Source organism: Mastigoproctus giganteus, chromosome 5, assembly GCF_048544385.1.
Source record: "Mastigoproctus giganteus isolate SK-2022 chromosome 5, ASM4854438v1, whole genome shotgun sequence".
NCBI lineage: Eukaryota > Metazoa > Arthropoda > Arachnida > Uropygi > Thelyphonidae > Mastigoproctus > Mastigoproctus giganteus.
Window position 1 is genome coordinate 33,613,078 of NC_143579.1, and position 20,280 is coordinate 33,633,357.

General features: G+C 37.3%; 1 protein-coding gene across 4 annotated transcripts in view; it reads left to right on the forward strand.

The window, feature by feature from the left end:
- Nucleotides 1-20,280, forward strand: part of Dis3l2 (Dis3 like 3'-5' exoribonuclease 2) — a 440,068-nt gene that overhangs the window by 205,869 nt on the left and 213,919 nt on the right. For all 4 annotated transcript variants that reach the window (XM_090373977.1, XM_090373976.1, XM_090373978.1 and 1 more), the window contains one exon: nucleotides 10,744-10,891. In XM_090373977.1, coding sequence (XP_090230103.1) covers nucleotides 10,744-10,891 — 148 coding nt within the window. The remainder of the gene's footprint in view (nucleotides 1-10,743; nucleotides 10,892-20,280) is intronic.

Consider the following 20,280-nt stretch of genomic DNA (forward strand, 5'->3'; position numbering starts at 1 on the left):
ACTATTTACTCGAATCAGTTTTTTCCTTTCCTACATCTATATCAAGTGTACATCTTACCATTCTGTGATCACTTCCAACACTTACCTTATTCAGGATGGTAACATCATTCACAATATATCTTCTGTTAGTGAGGATGAAGTCGATTTCATTAGCTGTTAATCCATTTGGACTCTTCCATGTCCACTTTATGTTCACCCTTTTCTTGAAAAAACTGTTAATTACTGACAGTCCTTGAGATTCTGCAAATTCCACAAATCTTTCACCTCTTTTATTTCTTTCACCAATTCCAAAATTTCCTATAGTTCCTCTTTCTGCGCTGTTTTGCCTTTTTCCAACCTTAGCATTGAAGTCCCCCATAATAATAGTGTAGTGGGTTTTCTTCTCCTCTAGAAGACTCAATTTCGGTGTACATTTCTTCAACCTCTTCATTATCATGGCTCGATGTTCGTGCATAAATCATTATAATCTTTAGCTTGTTCCTCTTAGAAATCTTGAGTATTAGTCTTGACACCCTTGGTGATGTACTTTTGAATTCCAAAATGTTGTTTTTAAAATCTTTATGGACCAGAAACCCAACTCCACCTTCACTCCTTTCACTGTTTCCACTGGTGTACAGCAGATTTCCACTTGATAAACTTATAAGTGATTCATTTCTTCTTCTTCTTGTTTCAGCCAAACCGATGATATTCCAATTCACATTTTATAATTCCTTTTCCAGCTCTAATATCCTGTCTTCACCGATGAGTGATCGTACATTATAACAGGCCAAGTTCAGTTTCCGTGCATGGCAGCCTGGTCGTACCCAGAGATTCTTAGCACCCTCTGCTTCCACTCTGATCTTCTCGCTGCAGTAAGAGGGAGAGTGAAAGCTGCTGGGAACTGAGGGCCATTTGTATTGTTGTGCTCTCATGGTGGAGGGTTTGGTCTTTTCCTCTTCACGCTGACCAGGCGTCTTGAAGAGAACCACTCTATACGTTCGTTGCCACCTAAGTGACGTAACAGGGCTTACCATCGAGAAGGTGTGCATGAGTGGATTTTAGGGAGGCAGGCCAATCGGACTTCTCCTTAATCTTCTGTAATAGCATTAGCATTAGTAGAGGCATATGATGCAAGAAAGCAAGCTTATTCAGCATCAGCCAAAAAAAAAAAAAAAAACCCTCTCCCATTTCACCCCTCCGTTCGTTCGAAATACCTGTCCAGTTGAGCTTTAAATTTGTTTAGGCTATCAACTTCAACAACAAGTGATGGAAGTCAGTTCCACCAACCAACCACCCGCTGGCCAAAGGCAAATTTCCGCACATCTATCCGACATCCGTCCTTCCTCAATTTGAATTTATGCCCTCTGAGGTGATTATTCTGAGAAAGATGAAGAATCCGATTGGCATTGAGCATGCTCAAACCATTCAAAGCCTTATACACCTCTATCAGATCACCTCGCCGGTGCCTAGTCTCCAGACTCTGTAATTTGCAAAACTTAAGCCTTTCTTCGTAAGAGCAACCCTTTGTTCCATTTACTAATCTTGTTGCCCTTCTCTGTACCCGTTCCACAGCTCTACATCCTTCTTGAAATGAGGCCTCCAGACCTGTATACAGTACTCAAGATGTGGCCTAACCATTGCCTTATACAAGGGAATAATCACCTCCTTATCCCTGCTAGAAAAATTCCTGTATATCATTGACAAGACACCATGAGCTACTCTTGCAGCTCGTCTGCACTGCTCAGAGAACTTCATATCTGCCTGCACAATTACCCCCAGGTCCTTTTCATTCTCCACCACTGTCAGTGTAGTACCGCAGAGTTGATACATTGCTCTGGGGTTACTGTTACCCATATGTAGAACTTTACATTTGTCAATGTTAAACTTCATTTGCCACCTCTCAGCCCATCTGTTCAACCTTTCCAGATCCTGTTGCAGCAGCATAGCGTCAGTAGTGTCCTTAACAACCCTGCCAACCTTTGTATCATCTGCAAACTTAGACATTAAACTTGATATCCCATCATCAGTATCATTCATAAACACCGAAAACAACAACGGACCCAACACTGAACCCTGAGGAACTCCACTAATAACATTAGTCCACGTTGAGCAGTGTCCATTGATTACCACTCTCTGTCTTCTGCCACTCAACCATCCCCTTATCCATAGCAGCAATTTGCCTCCAGTGCCACACTGCTCCAATTTGTGCAGCAGTCTTCCATGTGCAACAGTATCAAAAGCCTTTCTAAGATCCAAATATATAATATCAAAGTTATTCCCTGCATCCAGTTCTTTTGTGACTACATCATAGTATCCAATCAAATTGGTCAGGCAAGACCTGCCCTTAACAAAACCATGCTGCGTCTGAGCTATAACTGAATTCTTGTCTAGATGATCCTGCAGTGCTTCTTTAACCAGTGCCTCCATTAATTTACCTGGAACAGAAGTTAAACTAACAGGTCTATAATTACTTGTGTCAGCCTTTGATCCTCCTTTGTGAATTGGGGTTACATTTGCACATCTCCAGTCTATGGGTACCTCCCCTGAGTCCAAAGAAGCTCTCATAATTATGGCTAGGGGTTTGCATACTTCCTTTGCTGCCTCCTTTAATATAACTGGATAGATCCCATCCACCCCAGGTGCCTTTTTTATGTTTATCCTCAACAATCTCTCCTCCACTTTCCTCTCAGTTATTACAAAATCATCCAGCTCACTGCCAATGTTTACTTTACCTACATCATTCTCCTTCCTGAATAACTCCTCATGCGTGAATGTAGATGCAAAATACTCGTTTAGATTGTTAGCCACCTGAGCAGGCTCCTCAACTGTTGAACCATCAATATCCAGTGGACCAATCTGATTCATCCCTTTCCTTCTCGAGTTCAAGTATGTAAAGAACTCCTTTCTGTTTTTCTTTGCATCCTTTGCCAAGGATTTTTCGTAGTCTGCCTTTGCCTGCCTAATCTCCTTTGTGACTTGGTTACAGACCAACTTATATCTATCATAGGCTTCCATGTCACCCATTAATTTGTATGTATCCCATGCATTTTTCTTCTCTGCCACATGTCTCATTAGTCCATCTGACAACCATTTAGGCCTAAACCTTGAACAATATTTCTTAGTTGGTATGTAAAGCCTGGTAGCCACCAAGATTAGTTCCTTGAATGCTTCCCATTTTGAGTTTGCTGTTGGTAACATCATCAGTTGGTCCCACTGTATAGAATTTAAATACTGTCTCAGACCATCATAGTCGCCTTTACGAAAACAAAAACCCTTCCCTTTACCTCTGATGGTAGTTACCTCCTTGAGTAAATCCCACTTCAACACACTGTGATCACTGCCACCTAGTGGTTCATTTATCTGCAGGTTCTTAATGCATGAAGAATCACTACTGATAATCAGATCAAGAGTATTGCTCCCTCTTGTTGCCTCACGAACATGCTGATGTAGAAAACAATCATCCAATAAATCCACAAAAGCCTTGCTAGTGTGCGAGTGACCAACCCACAAATTCCAGTCAATATCTGGGAAATTAAAATCCCCCATTATAAGACTCTCTGATTTACTGGCCCACTCTATTTCCCTGTACAATATATTATTATACTCATCAGAGTCGTTAGGCCTATAGCACACTCCTACTCTCAATTTTGATTTCCCTATGCTTATGTCACACCAAACTGACTCGACACTGCCCTGTCCATCGATGTCAACTGGCTTCACTTCCTTTGACTTTATGTGTTTCTTAATTAATAGCATAACCCCTCCTCCCCTCCTGTCCTGTCTATCCTTTCTATATAGAGAGATATTGGATCCATCAGTGTTTTAGGCTGAGTGTCTGATAACACACAGGATACCTGTTCCCTTCTAAGCCCCCTCTAAGTTCCCCTCTAATTATAGATCACCACAAAATTAAAAAGATACGGTACAATCGATACCGTACATCTTTTTATAATGAAATAAATGTATAAATTTCAAATAAAATAAAATAATAATAATAACTTTAACTTAAACCGAAATTATACGGCACCCCAATAATGTTGTTGCAGCACCCCGGTTGAAAACGACTGAGTTACAGGAACAGAAGGGATCATCTTCATTTCAGGACAAACAGGGATCTTTTTATTCTTTACCTACACTCCTCTGAAGTTAGTCTTAAGGAAATCCTTTCTTAGTCTAATGACAGCACTAACAGTAGTGGTGGATGGGGGGGGAGATGGTTAAAAAACAAAAAAAACTCGTATTAGAGAGTTCTTCGTGTGAGAACTGCAGCATTATAAAGCGCATATAGAAAGATTCGTTAAAAAATAAAACAACCATGTAGTGGCACATAAATCTCCAAAAAACACAGTAACGCTAAAATTAAGCAGAGCACCATACATTAGGTTGCCAATATGCTACACAAATAGTGGCATCTGTACGTTGGTATCTACAAATCTCTATCTCTTAACAGAAAGGTGCTTCTGCTTGCTTGTAGCAAGTTATTAATTAATTCCACGACCAGGGCACTGTGGTTGCAGAAGAAAACAGTCGGTGGACTTTTGGCTGCTGTAAAGGGATAATAAGTATATAGTATATAGATAATTTACCATATTCTTCGTTAATTAACATACTACATTGTGTTTTACAAAGATATTAAATAGGTTTAGTAGCATTCGTTAGCTTCTTATTTTGAATTTAATTAGTGATTTTTGGAAGTTACGACTCCAGGTGTTGGCACCAATATTGTTGAACTAGAAGCCATATTGTAATCGATAGGAAATAGTGCAACATATATATCTAGAACTGATAGCATAAGGTATAACGTAAAACTAGATAACGTAATACGAAACACTGTATTAGGAATCTGTTAGCTTAGTGTAGTATTATCAATTAATCAAAAATATTTATTAATCTTATTAAATTGCACTGTTAATTAAACTGTATTTAAATGGAAATCATGCCCCAGACTAGAGCTGCAAAGCGCATAGACCATAGATTGGTGAGAGTGCTGTGACTCTGGGGAGAAATGAAGGGGGCAATTCTCCAATGCATCAGTCTCAAAAAATGTGCGAAATGTGAAATCTTTGCTGAACATTCTAAAACAGGACATGATCTAGCCAAGGAGGATGCCTTTGTATGTCCTAGATGCCTAGAACGTCAAGAAATTAGGTGCCAACTCAGCGTTCTGATGGGCATCTATGAGAGCTTGAGGTGTAGGGTAAATGCCCTCGAAGAAATTAATTAATATAACTGATGCAATCTTCAAGGCAGAATGCACTTGTCCCAAAGGAACTAGTTATTGTTTGTGACTCTGTTGTCAGGGAGACGGGGAATATACTATGCAAGAAGGATAGGTGGAACAAGACCATGACATTGATGATGTCAAAGTTGTTGACGTAGAGCACATATCATCTTTTAAGGGCACAAAAGGTAAAAGTAAGAGATCTGTAGATTTACTCAACAAGTACATTTGTTATTGTTTGTTTGTTATTTGGTTTTTAGGAACATTACAAACTAAGGCCATATTGCTCAGGGATATGCGGTGGTCATTCCCTGACCTTTCTGCATCCTCCGTATTTGGTGGTAACGGGCTCGAACCCCGGTCTAATCAAGAAGCGTGTGCTACGCACTGCTGCTCCTTCCCACCTGGCTACAGAAGCGCCCTCAACAAGTACAGGTCAATGTTAAAAAAAAAAAAAAAAAAAGTTGCGAGTTATGGTTGAATGTGGAAGTGTCGGCAATTCTGCCCAGACACGTTAGGAGGGAGTATATGATGAGAGCCTTGTTGATCAATTCGGCCCTGTAGAGATTGTGCAAAGTTCAAGGGATAGAAATTTTTTTCAACCTGGTCTGTGCTTGTTGATAGGAGAGACTGCTTCTACAGGAATGGGGTACACCTAAATAGAAAGGTGCAAGAATATTTGCTGATGCTATTGAGGCAGTGTTAGGTGGGTTGGAAAACTGCTACCTTGGGGAGGATGCACAGACTAAAAGGTTACCAGTGGCCGCAGGCAAAGGAAAAAGTGATTCTTGAGCGGCTTCTATTAGAATTAACAGCAGCATGGAAAGCAAGGCAATGGAGATTTCCAGGACTGTTGGGAGTCATAGTGGAACAAATAAATACATGGGCTGTGTTAGGGTAACTAAGAGTAGAAACAGGTGCATGTACACCAATGCTAGGAGTATAGTTAATAAATTTGATGAGCTTGAAATGCTAGTCAAGACATCAAAGGCAGATGTTGTTGGGATATCAGAGGAGTGGTGGCACACAGATATAAGCAATGCAGAATTGGAATTTGTGGAGTACAATGTGTACAGAAAAGATAGAGAGGCTAGAAGAGGAGAAGGGGTTATGCTGTTCATAAAGAAACACATAAAATTGAAGGAAGCATCCAGTTGACATAGATGGCCAGTGCAATGACATAAACACTGGGAAAGGGAAATTGAGAGTAGGAGTGTGTTATAGGCTGAATAACTCTGATGAGTACAATGAACAGTTATACAGAGAAATAGGTTGGACCAGTAAATCAGTTGTGTTATAAAGTTTTTAATTTAATAGAAAGAAAACATGCCATGTCTGGTAAAAGTAGTTTATTGAATCCTAGTGCAATATTCGGAGGATAGAATCTGATGAAAGCCGCCCTAATGTGTGTAGGGCTATGAATATGCCTCCATCGACTGTTACTACAACTATGAAGAATGCTAATAAAATAAAACAATCGATGCAAAGTGGTAGGTAAAATTTTTGGTGCCCAAAACCTAACCCTGTTATTCAGATTGTCTCCATTATATAAAGGGTTCCATTTGTGCTGATTCCATTTACTCCTCCCAGCAATCTAACCCCAACATAAATCTATGGCTAGCTGTACTTGGATTTCAGGAAAGCTTTTAATACTTTTGCACATGAAAGACTGCTGTACAAATTGCAGAGGTGTAGCATTAAGATAAGTTGCTACAATGGATAAAGGGATGGTTGAGTGGGAGACGACAGAGAGTGGTAATCAGTGAATACTGCTCTTCGTGGACAAATGTTTTTAATGAAGTTCCCCAGGGGTCGGTGAGCCCATTGTTGTTTTGTGTATTTATCAATGATATTTATGAAGGTATATCAGGATTAATGTCCAAGTTTGCAAATGATACAAAGGTTGGCAGGGTTGTTAATGACAGTAAAGACAGTATGCTTCTCCAGTTGGGTCTAGATAAGTTGGGCAAATGGGCTGAGAAGTGGCAACTGAAGTTTAACATTGACAAATGCAAAGTACTGCATATGAGTAGCAATAATCCAAGAGAACTCTGTGGTACTACAGTAAGGGAAGTGGAAAGTGAAAAATACCTGGGGATAATCATGCAGTCAAATATGAAGTTTGCTGAGCAGTGCAGACATGCTGCCAGGGCAGGTCATGGAGTCTTGTCAATGATATATAGGAATTTTGCTAGCAGGGACAGTGAGGTGATTATCCCGTTGTACAAGACAGTGGTCAGGCCAGACCTGTGTACTGGTCTGGAGGCCTCATTTTAGGAAGGATGTAGAGGCTAGAATGAGTACAAAGGAGGGCAACAAGATTGGTGAGGGGAACAAAGGGGATGCTCTTACCAAGAAAGGTATAAAGTGCTGTTAATTGCAGTGAATAGGCACCCGCGGGGTGATCTAATTGAGGTGTTTAAGCCTTGAATGGGTTTAGCAAACTGAATGCTGATGGGATTCTTCCTCTTGCTCAGATTAAGACCCTGAAGGGGCATGAATTCAAATTGAGAAAAGACAGTTGTAGAATGGATGTGCGTAAGTTTTGCCTTTAGCCAGTGGGTGGTTGACTGGTGGAACAGACTTCCATCTTTTGTTGTGGAAGTTGATAGCCTAAATAAATTTAAGGCTAAGCTCGACAAGCATTTGGAACAAATATGGAGGGGTGAAATGGGAGGTTTTTTTTTTTGTTTTTTTTTTTTGGCTGATGCTACATAAGCTTGCTTTCTTGCATTGTATGCCTCTGCTAATGCTAATTACAAAGATAAGTTGCTTTCATAGGTAATTGAGGCTGACAGCTTGGAAAATTTCAAAAGGTTGCTGGAAGTTAAAATAGATATACAGGTAGTTCCCTACGTTATGAGTTAATTCGTTCCTAGCACGTGCTTGTAAATGGGAATTTATTCCCATAGACATAGTGTTAAAAACAGGGGTTACATTTGCAACAATAAACTAATTAGTTAGCTAATTAGTTTATGTTTAAACAATGATTGATTTATCCAAATAAATGAAAACGTAGCCTGTAAAATCAAGTTAAATATAATTTAAAGAGATTATTTATGACTTAACAAATGTTATAGAATGTTTATTCTTCATCATCAACTAAATGCACACTTGTTGATCACTCGTTATTGGTTTGTTGCACAAGGAGTCGTCTTCTTCAGAAATGCTTCAAGAGGCATTTTTTTCCAAGATAATCTCTTCTCTTTTCTTTATAAATTTCACGATAGCATTCATAAGCATTTTTTAATGGCATGCAGAAATTGCAAATAACTAAGAAGATACACTCCAGTGAGATTGCAACTAACACAATTCGTGAGGAGTAAAAAAAAAAAAGAATGAAGAGAAGATTCTGAAATTTTATTTATGTTTTTTATATGATTGAAATACTGATATTTTTGAAATATCGGTATTTCAGTTTTGAATATTTTGAAAATGCCGATATTTTCACAAATGTAATAACATTGAGTTTACTACTTCTTTATAATTGCTTGCACTAACAGAAAAGATCAATAAACCGGAAACTGAAAATTGTTTTTTATTGTTTTATGGTAGTGACCTTCAGAAGTGTTTTAGAAAAATATCACAAAGCTGTTCAAAATTGGTTCTTATTACAGAACATATGATTATGATGAAAATGTAGTTCATTTTAATGATTTGAATTGGTAACTAATACAATTTACATTTTAAAATGACCTTTTAGAGAGATAAATAGCTTAGTTATACAGCAAAAATTCCAACTTCTGAGACCTTGGAATGAATAACTAAAAAACAATGTGTTATTCGGTTCACATTATGATACAGTGGTATGGATTAATATCGTAAAGCGGGGTGCATTATATTGTATAGCTACACGCATGGTTTGAAATGTGGGATTTATGAATGCTTAACATTAGAATTTTCAATTTTGTTGATACTTGATACTTGAAAAAAAAAAAACTCGTAAAGCGGGAATTGCCTGTATTAACTTCTGAAAAAAATGAGTGTATTGAAGATTGAATGTGAAAATCATGAGTTGACCAAGCAAAAAAAAAAAAAAAAAATCAACTGCTACAAAATCAGTTGAAATTAGTAAAAAGATCATATTCCATGATAGTCGACCAATGCTACAAACAGCCAAAATATAAACCAACAAAAAAAATTAAAACGGTTATACTATTTGAATTAACAAGTAGTTTTTTTTTTTTTTTTCCAAATTACTGTGCATGAAATTAATATTCTTCACAATACCACTTATTTCGGAACCTCATTGGTGCTCCAGTGAGGACTTTCACAATCTTCTAACTTCATCAGCTATAATATGTTAGATCTACGTAGAAAAATTTGCACTTTGCAGTGTAAATGTTTCTAAGAATATTTAATTTTTCTAGTAAAATTAAATATTCTAAAAAATTAGGCCTCTCATTTAGAAACTCTCATCAACTGAAGAGATAGTATATAAATTGTATGTCACACCATAAAGATGTTGTAACATATGATTTGTGTATGTGAAGAATGTATATAAACATGAAGAATTAATGGTTCCATATTACAGCATTGTAGTTGTAAGCAAAATATTCAAGGAAAGTTTGAGTTGAAATTTTATTCCATAATCCATCCATTGGATATTTGGTAAACACAGGACATTATAAAAGTAAACAAACTTTTAAAAAAAAATCATTTGAAGAGCTAGTGTTTATCCAGTAAACTGAGTTAATAAAATAAGTTCATCTATTATACCTTTTTCAGTTAGCTACAGTCATGCTCCACTATTAGAATGTTTCTTCTTTCAGCTATAATTCTTATACAGGGTCATCAAGAAAAGAGCAACAGTTTTGAACGTCTATATTTTTGATGTATTATGTGCTGGAATTAATGAGTTTGGTGTCAATAAACATGCAAGACAGGAGAGGAGTATTTTGACCAGTTAATGCATCTTAGTAAGAATATTTTGTAAATTATCGAACACATTACTGAACCACATGTTTTTTGTGTGAAAAGATATTTTTTAGACTAGTACTTTTGGTACAGTTCATCATGAGTTTAAAGTGAAATTGAGTTGCAGAAAATGTCCCAAAACATTTTTCCCAAGATGGGGCAAAACCACATAAGGCAAATGCATTTCTTCATTACCCAAAGAAACATTCTAATGATAGGGTCAATAGAGTCACACAGAGCACTGAAACATGTTATGTACTAATAGTACAAGCTGTTGGAGAAGATGTGGGGCATGTATTTTGTGGAATACCTTTGGTCTCCAGATTTCATTAGAATTCACTGTAAACATGATGAGCAATTATATAGCTGAATATTGTTACAGATTAGGCAGTCCCAGAAAATGTGAGAAAGAGTGGGTTGAAGACTGATGATTGAAAATCTTCCATGAGGAAGACTTTAATCGTCTGCCCTGCTCATCCCAACCTCTAATTTTAATTCAATCTCTCTCTCTCTCTCTCTCTCTCTCTCTCTCTCTCTCTCTCTCTCTCTCTCTCTCTCTCTCTCTCCTCAATCTGATTATTAAGTTAATGTTTTGTAACATTGACAGAAATGAACTTTTTTTTCAGGTTGTTTATATCGTGGAAAAAAAGAATTCACGTGTTGCAGCTGGCCATCTGAAATTATTCCAGAATGGGAATCCAAATTGGTCTTTATTTTCGCCTAATGACCATAGATTACCTCGTCTTATGATACCCTTGTCCAACTGTCCTCCAGGTTAGCAGCTCTGTTGCTGAAATTTTAAATGTCAATTTTTGATGTACCTGTCACTGAAGTTTCCATATTTATTATTAGTAGTAGTTAAATAAAAATTAAAAATTATTTTTACCACATATTTCATGCAAGTTTTATCCAGTAAGAACATTAAAGGTTTGAAAATGTACTGTTAGCATGACAAATTTTTCTAAATTGTTTCCCTCTAGAAGAATTACAGTTTAAACAAACACTTAACTGAGACTTCTCAGTTACACCTGGGACAAACATTAATCAACACTTAGTTTCACCTTCTGTGCCAACCAGTTATTCATGGATATGGTAATGAAATATGATCTTGAAACGCTTTGTGTCAGAAAGCATTGAATGGGCTGTTTAAAAAAAAAAAAAACATGCTTTCAACACATTCTCCAGCTTTGAATTTTTACAACATCAGTTCTTTGGCTTCATGTTGCAAAAACTAGTGATCAAGTGATTTTCAAATGCAATATATGATGATCAGAGCAAAGAAAAGAATTTAAAGACAAATTTCTCTCTATTAAATTGTCTAAAAAAAGTAACCAAAGACTTAAAAGCAAAACACATTCTTTTTGTTTTTTAATTATTTAAGAAGATCAGCACATAACTCTTAACTATTGGTAACTATTTGGCACTGCTCTCATCTTCTTGTGGAGGAGCCACTAACCTAGGAAAGTCTACTCCCAGGGAAAAAAAATTAAAAAGTACCAGTCATGGAACACTTAACTCCATCACAAATCCAAGATCATTGCACCCCATCCAATGCAAAAAAACAAAGGACTGACGCTAACACTATAATTTCACATTTCCTACTTTGCACTCTCTGACTTATGAGCCATTCAGTAAGCTTTCATCCTTTGTAATAGAAAGCTGCCTAGTGCTTATAGCAGGAAGCATCTCACTCTCCGAGTAAAACTGGCCCTTAAATATTCTATTTTGTACAGACAAAAATATCTGCCAATCACATCAACTACTCACATTGGAATAGCATTCTAGTGGAATCCATTGCCCCATCTGGAAGTGTATTTCTTGCGAGCTGTGCTCTTAGAATCATGATGGGAATTGCCTTAACAGTATTCTCTTTGTATCTGACAAACAAATTATGCATACTCTTATCAAGATATAGATCTCATCGAACTCCCCCATTTTGCATTATGGGGGGGTAATAATCATAATCCATTATGGTGATCTCAGTAACAGGACAGAAGAGAATAATTGATAGAAAAGCTTATGTGTACAAAAAACCTAACCCTTGAATACGGCACACGTTTTTATTCACCCATCTGGATAAGCCCAGTGAGAGGACAGAAGAGAATAATTGATAGAAAAGCTTATGTATACAAATAACCTAACCCTTGAATACGGCACACGTTTTTATTCACCCATCTGGATAAGCTCAGTGATATGCATATGCTCTATTATAGTGTATACATATGTATGTCCCTTTGATGTGGGCACCTGTATGTCATGAGGGGACCTCCCAATAATGCTGTTGGTCCCCCAGATTAGCATCACCTCACATGCAAACTAGTGGGTTTGCATGTGAGGGTCAACTGTGTCAGTGCAATGCCTCTACTCTCATGGTCTGTGGGACAGGATTCAGGCTGGAAGCAGTGTGGGTATAGTGCCTTGGCATCCCACTCCTGAGCGCATTTATGCTTGCTAGGTAGTGGGTGTCCCATTCAGGCTCCATGGTGAGTGGGGAACTTAGGCACTAAACCAAAACAAAAACACTTATAAATCCTGATGATGTAAACATTTCTTCTGAGGCACCAACACAGTCCCTACCAGAAAATTACGCTTCCTGATAATCCATTCAACAAACAAAAAAGCCCATAGAAAAAAGAAAAAATGTCACCCTTCTTTATACCGAAAGAGTTAGAATCAGGCTCTCCTAAATCAGTGAAGTCATCTAAGATCTGGTGATCTTTTAATCAAAATGAAAAATAAGCATTTGGAACAGATCTTCGAGCCACCTCTATTGGAAGGAAACCAATTACAGTTACTCCACATAAAACACTAAATTCATCTCATGGCATGATCTCTGAGTGGGATCTTGTGGAAGTATCAGAGGAAGAAATTTGTTATAAAACTTAAGCTGCAAGGAGTAACAGTGTAAAGAGAATATTTGCCTGTAGCAATGGGAATCAGATACCCACTAGAAACTTCATTCTTCTTTCAACTCAGCAACATCTAATTCTATCACAGCTGGGAACTTGCATTGCCCAGTGAGGCCATACATACCAAATCCCTTGTAAAATAATAAGAGAAGTTTACCTCAATATATTACATAGAACACTTCCGTATGATACTCTTTATAAATTAAAACAAAAAAATCGAAAATTTTACATTGCAGTAACAAATAATTAAAAATCAATTGATTTTTAATTATTTGTTGCTGTAATGTAAGGTTTTCGATTTTTTTGTTTTAATTTCTGGAGAGTATCATATAGAAGTGTTCTGCGTGCTGCTATATTGAGGTAAACTTCTCTTATTATTTTACAAATATTGATATCATCATAGAACATATTGAACATTATAGCTCTGGTTCATACTATCTATTACCAAATCCCTTAAAATGCTTCAAGTGTCAAAAATACGGACGCTTGCAAATGGTCTGTCATAGTGCCCTTGCATGTGCTCGAATGTGGTGCAAAGGACCTCAAGATTATGAGCTGTTCAGCATACAAAACCTGTATGCATCAACTCTGCATACTCGAGTATGCCAGCAGAGGAAGGAGGAAATAGTAGTAATAAACCTACATATGTTGAGAGTGTTGCAGGGAAGCATTCCATTAAGATGCAAACTGATATGACTATTCTGCCAAGAGAGCCATTCACTCCTAGTATGTGCTATTTATTTAGCTCTCAAAAACCCACCCAAAAAACACAGATGCCACTCCAATATCAATACCTAGTGCTTCACCACTACTAAAACCGAACAGGAAAGAAAAGCCAAAAAAAACTGGAAGCGCCATCAACAACTCAAGAAAAAAATGAATGCTGATGTGAAGGCGGCATCAGATGACTCACTCCTTGAACTCTTCACAAAATCTGAAGAAATAGACACAGACCAGCATCCTTTCTTTCCAAAAAAAAAAAGGACAAATTCAGAACTGAGAAAACAAAGCCCTCAGCCCTTCAGAAGCCATTAGATGGACCCAGCAAATCTAAATAATGATCACATTCAAATTCTCACAATGAAATTTTGGATTCTTTATGAAATAGTGAAGGCATCAAGGCTCTGCTGCATAAGGCCATCCTGCTTTTTCTTACAGGAGGCATATCTAAAAGCAAATGAGAACGCTCTACTTGTGTAACTGTTCAGTTATTCACAAAGACAGAGCCTTGGATAGACGGACCCACCCACAGAGGAGACACCATTCTTGTGGGTAACCATATCTCTTTTAAAACAATTAAACAGTGCCTTCTTTGTTGATGACTTTTCACAGTCATGCAATATGAGAGTCATCGAAAGGTAATTGCAGCATGCCATTGAACACATCATCTCCTGGGAAATGGCTAATTGTTTCAGGTTCTTATCTCAGAAGACCATCTGTGTACATTTTTGTTGCATGTAGAACCTTCACCCTAAACCAGAACTAAATAAAACCCTAGACAAAATTCTTGGGTCTTGTATTTGATAAGTTGACATTTCTACATATGTCCAACTGCAGAAAAAGTACACAATGAGACTGAACCTCTTACATGCCATCTCATCCAATAATTCAGAAGCTGATTGCTGCATTGTACTTCACATCTATCATGCACTTGTCCAATATAAATTAGATTATGGCTCCCAAGTGTACATATGCATCTGCTAGAAATAACTTGCTGTGATGGCTATACCCAGTTCACCATTAAGCATTGCTAGTGGAACATTTGAAACATCCCCTGTCCAGAGTTTATATATCGAAGCAATTGAGTCACCTCTGTAGCTTTGACAAAAGTAGTTGTCACTGAATTATACTTTTAAACCAAAATCCCTGCCAGACCACCTTATGTGGACGTCCATTTTTGAGTCACAATGGGAAAATCTCAATAACACCCTTCAGACTGCCAATGTTCCCTTTGGTATTCTGTCCAAGAGCTGCCCAGAGAGCTTAACATCATGGTAGACAATATTGCCCAGTCACAATGGTAGACAATATTGCCCAGTCACATGTGTGATCCATTGCAGTCTTCCCAGGTGGCAGGTATCTGAGAGAATTTCCCAGAAGTGCAATATATACCTGCAGAATTGTATGCTATAGAGCCTTGGACCACATTAAAACTAATAATTATTTCTGTATAGTTTACACAGATTCTTTAAGTACATGCAGGCTTTATCAATGATGAGATATTATTCTCATCCAGTCCTGTCCAGGGTTCAGCAGAAGTTATATTCTATTTATGAATCTACATTTAACATCTTCTTCTGCTGGATCAGAAGCCATATTGAGATCATGGGTAATGAGGTCTTGCAGGTGGTGCAGCCAGATATACACATTCCCAGAGCAGTTATAGCCTGCTTGTTCCCTATATATGTTACAGGCAGATGACAAGAAATATATTACATTCTCTGTGGCAAGAGTCGTGGTACGAAAAGGCCACAAACAAATTGAATCAAGTTAAGTCTGTAATCCAAACATGGTGGTCTGGTCTGTGTAGAAACCGTAGAGAGGAAGTTGTTCTTGTTCAGTTTCACATAGGACATAGTCATCTTATGAATTGTTTTCTGCTGATGGCAGATGACCCTCCTATGTGTGAGGACTGCTGCACCATTTTAACTATTAGACATTTTAGATGTGAACAGTATATCTTTTACCAATTTTAACCATCTAATTTTAACTTTAGTTCAATTTAAAATGTACTCTTTTATTATATGTACTTTGAATACTTATTTATACATAATTTTTAGCTTTTTTGACAATTTTTTTATTTTATTTTATCCTTTTACAGCTTACATATCCTTTCTTGACATAGTGACCAATTTGCATTGGTCACTGTAATCTGTTAATGCCTTTTTATCCTTAACTATTTTTATAACTCTTTATTAATCTAATGTTATTGATGAATTATAGCCTATGTTGCTGATGTGCCAATAAACTTCAAAACAAACCAAATCAAACAAATATGTTCCACACACACACACACACACACACACACACACACACACACACACACACACACACACACATCACTACTCGCTTGACCTTCTGATACTTTGCAAAAAAGGGGGAAGGAAGCAAATTAGAGATTATTATTTATTATTATTATTATTATTAATGGCCATATGGTACAAGGAAGCCTGAGGCTTATGCTGCACCAGCCAAAAAAAAAAAAAAAAAATTCCCAAGTTACCCCCTGAGAGAGAGAGAGAGAGAGAGAGAGAAGTAGAAAGGAATCACCAAGAAAGAGAAGAATGATGATATCCAGCTCAGGACCCCGGGTTTGCCAAGCCCATACTCACTAGATGTGAGCCCCCGGGGTTAATGCAGCAATGTACTACAGTGAACAGTTATATTTGCTTTATTATTCAGGCTAACAAATCAGTGAGTTAATTACACTCTTTGTCCAAAAATATAGATAAAGTTGTGTGTGTTTTTTTTTTTTTTATTTTTTTAACCAAACTTTAAACTGTTCTGGTTGATTGAGTTTCCAAAATTTACACAGGTGAAGAAACACCAAGTTTATACAGAAAAAGATGTTCAGCATTCACTGTCTCCCACATCAGAGAAGCTGAAGCCAAGTCAAAAATTAAATAAATAAACAAGTTTGTTTGTTTGTTATTTGGTTTTTAGGAGCATTAGCAACTAAGGCCATATTGCTCCGGGATATGCGGTGGTCATTCCCTGACCTTTCCGCATCCTCCGTATTTGGTGGTCATGGGCTCGAACCCCGGTCTAATCAAGAAGCGTGTGCTACGCACTGCTGCTCCTGCCCACCTGGCTACGGATGCACCTAAAAAATAAACAAGTACTGGATGTTTCAAGATTTCATGGATCAAATGTAGGAGCATATTCTAAAGCAAAAATAAGAAAAAGAGTTCCTAGAAACATATCTGAAAAAAATCTTTATTTCTGAGATGTTGAACATTAATCATAAATTACTGCTTTAAACATTATAGAACATACAATCAGTAATCACTGTATTAAGACCACTCCATCTGTAATGAACTATGCTGCACAGCTTGCACTATAAAAATCTTGAACGGTTTCATATGCTAGAGCAGTGGTAATTTGCATCTGGTTGTGCAAGTCAGAGTAATAAAGTAGCAGTTATGGGATGTAGTAAAGATATCGCAGAGTTTCAAAAGGGCATGTTTGTGGGAGCTCATGTGTTGGGTGCTTCCATATTGGAAACAACATCTTGTCAGTTGCTCACAGTCCACTGTAGTTAAGGTGTACAAAGAATGGTGTTGAGTGGGTCAAACCACCTCTTGCCAACAGAACTAAAGGACTATGCAAGGCGAATGTTTGTGGTAAGTGAAGGGTGTAGTGCATTGTATGACCATTGAGCAACAGTTGACATCACAATACAATATGGGGAAAACAAGAACAATATCCCAAATGACGATACATCACACATGCAGACATAGGATTCCACAGACAACCCAAGAGACACCCTCTCATTACCGCTAATCATTTTTGACAGTGAATGCTGTGGTGTCAACAACACACTGGTTAGACATATAGGACTGGAAACTAGTGTGCTGGTCAGATGATTCCAAATACCTGGTGCAACATGCCAATGGATGCCCTTTGTCTGGTACAAGCAACGTGAGTCCAAGTACCTATTGTTTATGGTGCACAGTATCCAGGCAGTTGGCAGTGGTTTCTTAATATGGGGCATGTTTTGCTGGCATAAGTAGGACTCCTAGTGCATGTGGATGAACACTTTAATGGTGAGGTCTACCAGCAGCTCTAAGGAGACCATGTGCACCCTGCCATGTTACATTTTTACCTGGAAAGAAACGGGAACTTCCAACACAATAATGCACAAAGAGGTGGCTAGGAAGGTGTATTGCAAGTAGGACAAAGAATATCATTATTCCTTTTGTATAAACAATAATATGTGGAGGCCACACCTAAAAAAAAAAAAAATTTTTTTATAGAAATTTCAAAGAACAAAGATCAGATTGTTGAAGAGCACCAAACGTTGTTCTTAAGTGAGACAACAATTAGTGTCTCACCAATCTGGTCCACCTTTCAGTTTGTAAGTTACTCCGGGACTTTTGTTTCCCAGGTACAAAACTTTAGTTTATGCCATTAAATCTTAGCTGTCAATTTTCAGACCATATGTGTAACCGGTTAAATTAGAACAGCTTAGAAGGTGCGGACCACAAATCTTGGAAACTAGACATCTTAGAGAGGGGAAGAGTTGACCCGAATGAGGGCAGTATATTCTCACTGGCAGGAAAGACACGAGCCAAGTATACAAATGTAAAATCCTAGGGAACAACAGAAGTCTGGATCTTGTGGTTTAACTTTGGACGTTGTGTTGTAGATAACTGGAATAAATTACCTATCAAGGGACTAGACAAGTAATCCAGCCAGTTACCATCTCCATGCTCTCATCAGTTATCTGGGTTATCTTAAATGTTACATGGTCATCTAATATTGTTCTTAGAAACTCAAATAAATAAACAGTTTGTTAGTAACACAAAGAACTTGTTACAAAGGACACTGTCACAAGATTATATTGCAATGCAGTTAGCCATACTTGCTCTGTACAACCATGACCAAAAAGATTTATGTATAAAGACAGATTACTACACTACAAATCAAAAGCATAGTATAAATTAATTAATTATAACATCAGCAATTTGCAGTTAATATACAACCTTTATTTATCAGTAAGCACTTTTAGAGTATCGTCTTCAAAATTGTAACCAACTACTCAGGAGAAATGTAGTACATGGAAAGAATAAAGGTAATTGTATCTCTCTTGTATTTTTGATCAAGCTAAAATAGTTCTAAGTCAATGTTGTGCTGATTTATCAATTTAATATTTGAGTAGGAAAATACCCAATCTGATGCTGAGATTCTGTTAGTTTTTGGGACAATTATAGATTTCTGCCTACTATATCTTGGTATAAGAGGCCATGCAGCCTTATTCTATATTAGGGGACACGTCGATTTCTCATAAAACATTTTTACCAGAGTAATTAGAGATTTGATTTGAATTAGTTTTATGAGATCTGTTCAAAAAAGTATTTGGATTGTCTAACGAATGACAAGACATTTTTTAAATACATCAGAACTGGAGGCGAAAGATGGATTTATGGGTGTGATCCAGAAACCAAACAGCAGCTATCAAACAATAAAGGGTACCGAACACCTCTGCCTCCTCTCCCTCACCACACACAACCCAAAAAAGGAAGTGAAGTTTGCAGCAAAATGACAGCCATGTTGCTGTATAGAGTTTTTGGGAAAGACTGAAAATCTGAAAGCACATTAATTTGATCACATAAAAACAAAGAGTAATAAGTCTTAGTGGTTTTAGTAATTTCAAAAGTGGCTTTCCACAAGTTCTGCCAAGAGTGGAAAAATCTTTGGGCTGTGTTGCCTCAAGAGACATTATTTAGATGAGTATTGAGTCATCCACTACATAAGTGTGCTTATTGTCACTATATCGTATCAGTCCAGATATTTTCTTTTTTGAACTTCCCTTGTACAGTGAAAGTCAAATTTAGGTTTCTGAGCATATCTGACCTTAAAATAATGTGGGGAATTCACATTTTAAAGCAATTAACCACCCGCTGGCTAAAGGCAAATTTCTGCACATCTATTCAACAGCTGTCTTTCCCCAATTTGAATTTATGCCCCCTTAGCTTCGTAATCTGAACAAGTGGAAGAATCCCATCAGAGTTCTGTTTCTGTAATGATCAATATATGCTAAGTAATTTAAATATAAACCAATATAGGCCGAATATAAATCAAATATAGTAATTAAAAAGTTAAGAAATTTTAGAATCAAAAGTAAGAAAATATAAGTAAATTATAATTGTAAGCATATATTAATCATCGTTGAGCCGACAGAGAACGTAATTTAATGATTAAAATAAGATTAAATATATACAGTCGATTCCGGTTATTTGGGACACATCGGGACTAGTGCATTTTGGCCCGATTAAGCGGCTGCCCCAATTATCCGAAGTTTCACGTAAATAGTTAAAAATACAATGTACTCCCCCCCCCCCCCTTTACAATTGGTTCACTGTTCAATCAAATCACATTACGATGGAGTCACCATTGTAAAGTACCGTTCACTGTACGATGTGTAATAAGCGCCGTTCATTGGATCACATTTGTGAATTGAATTTTAATTCTATTAAACAGCGATTCTAATTAGCAAAAATAGGAGGAATATTATCCACAGGCTATAAAAGG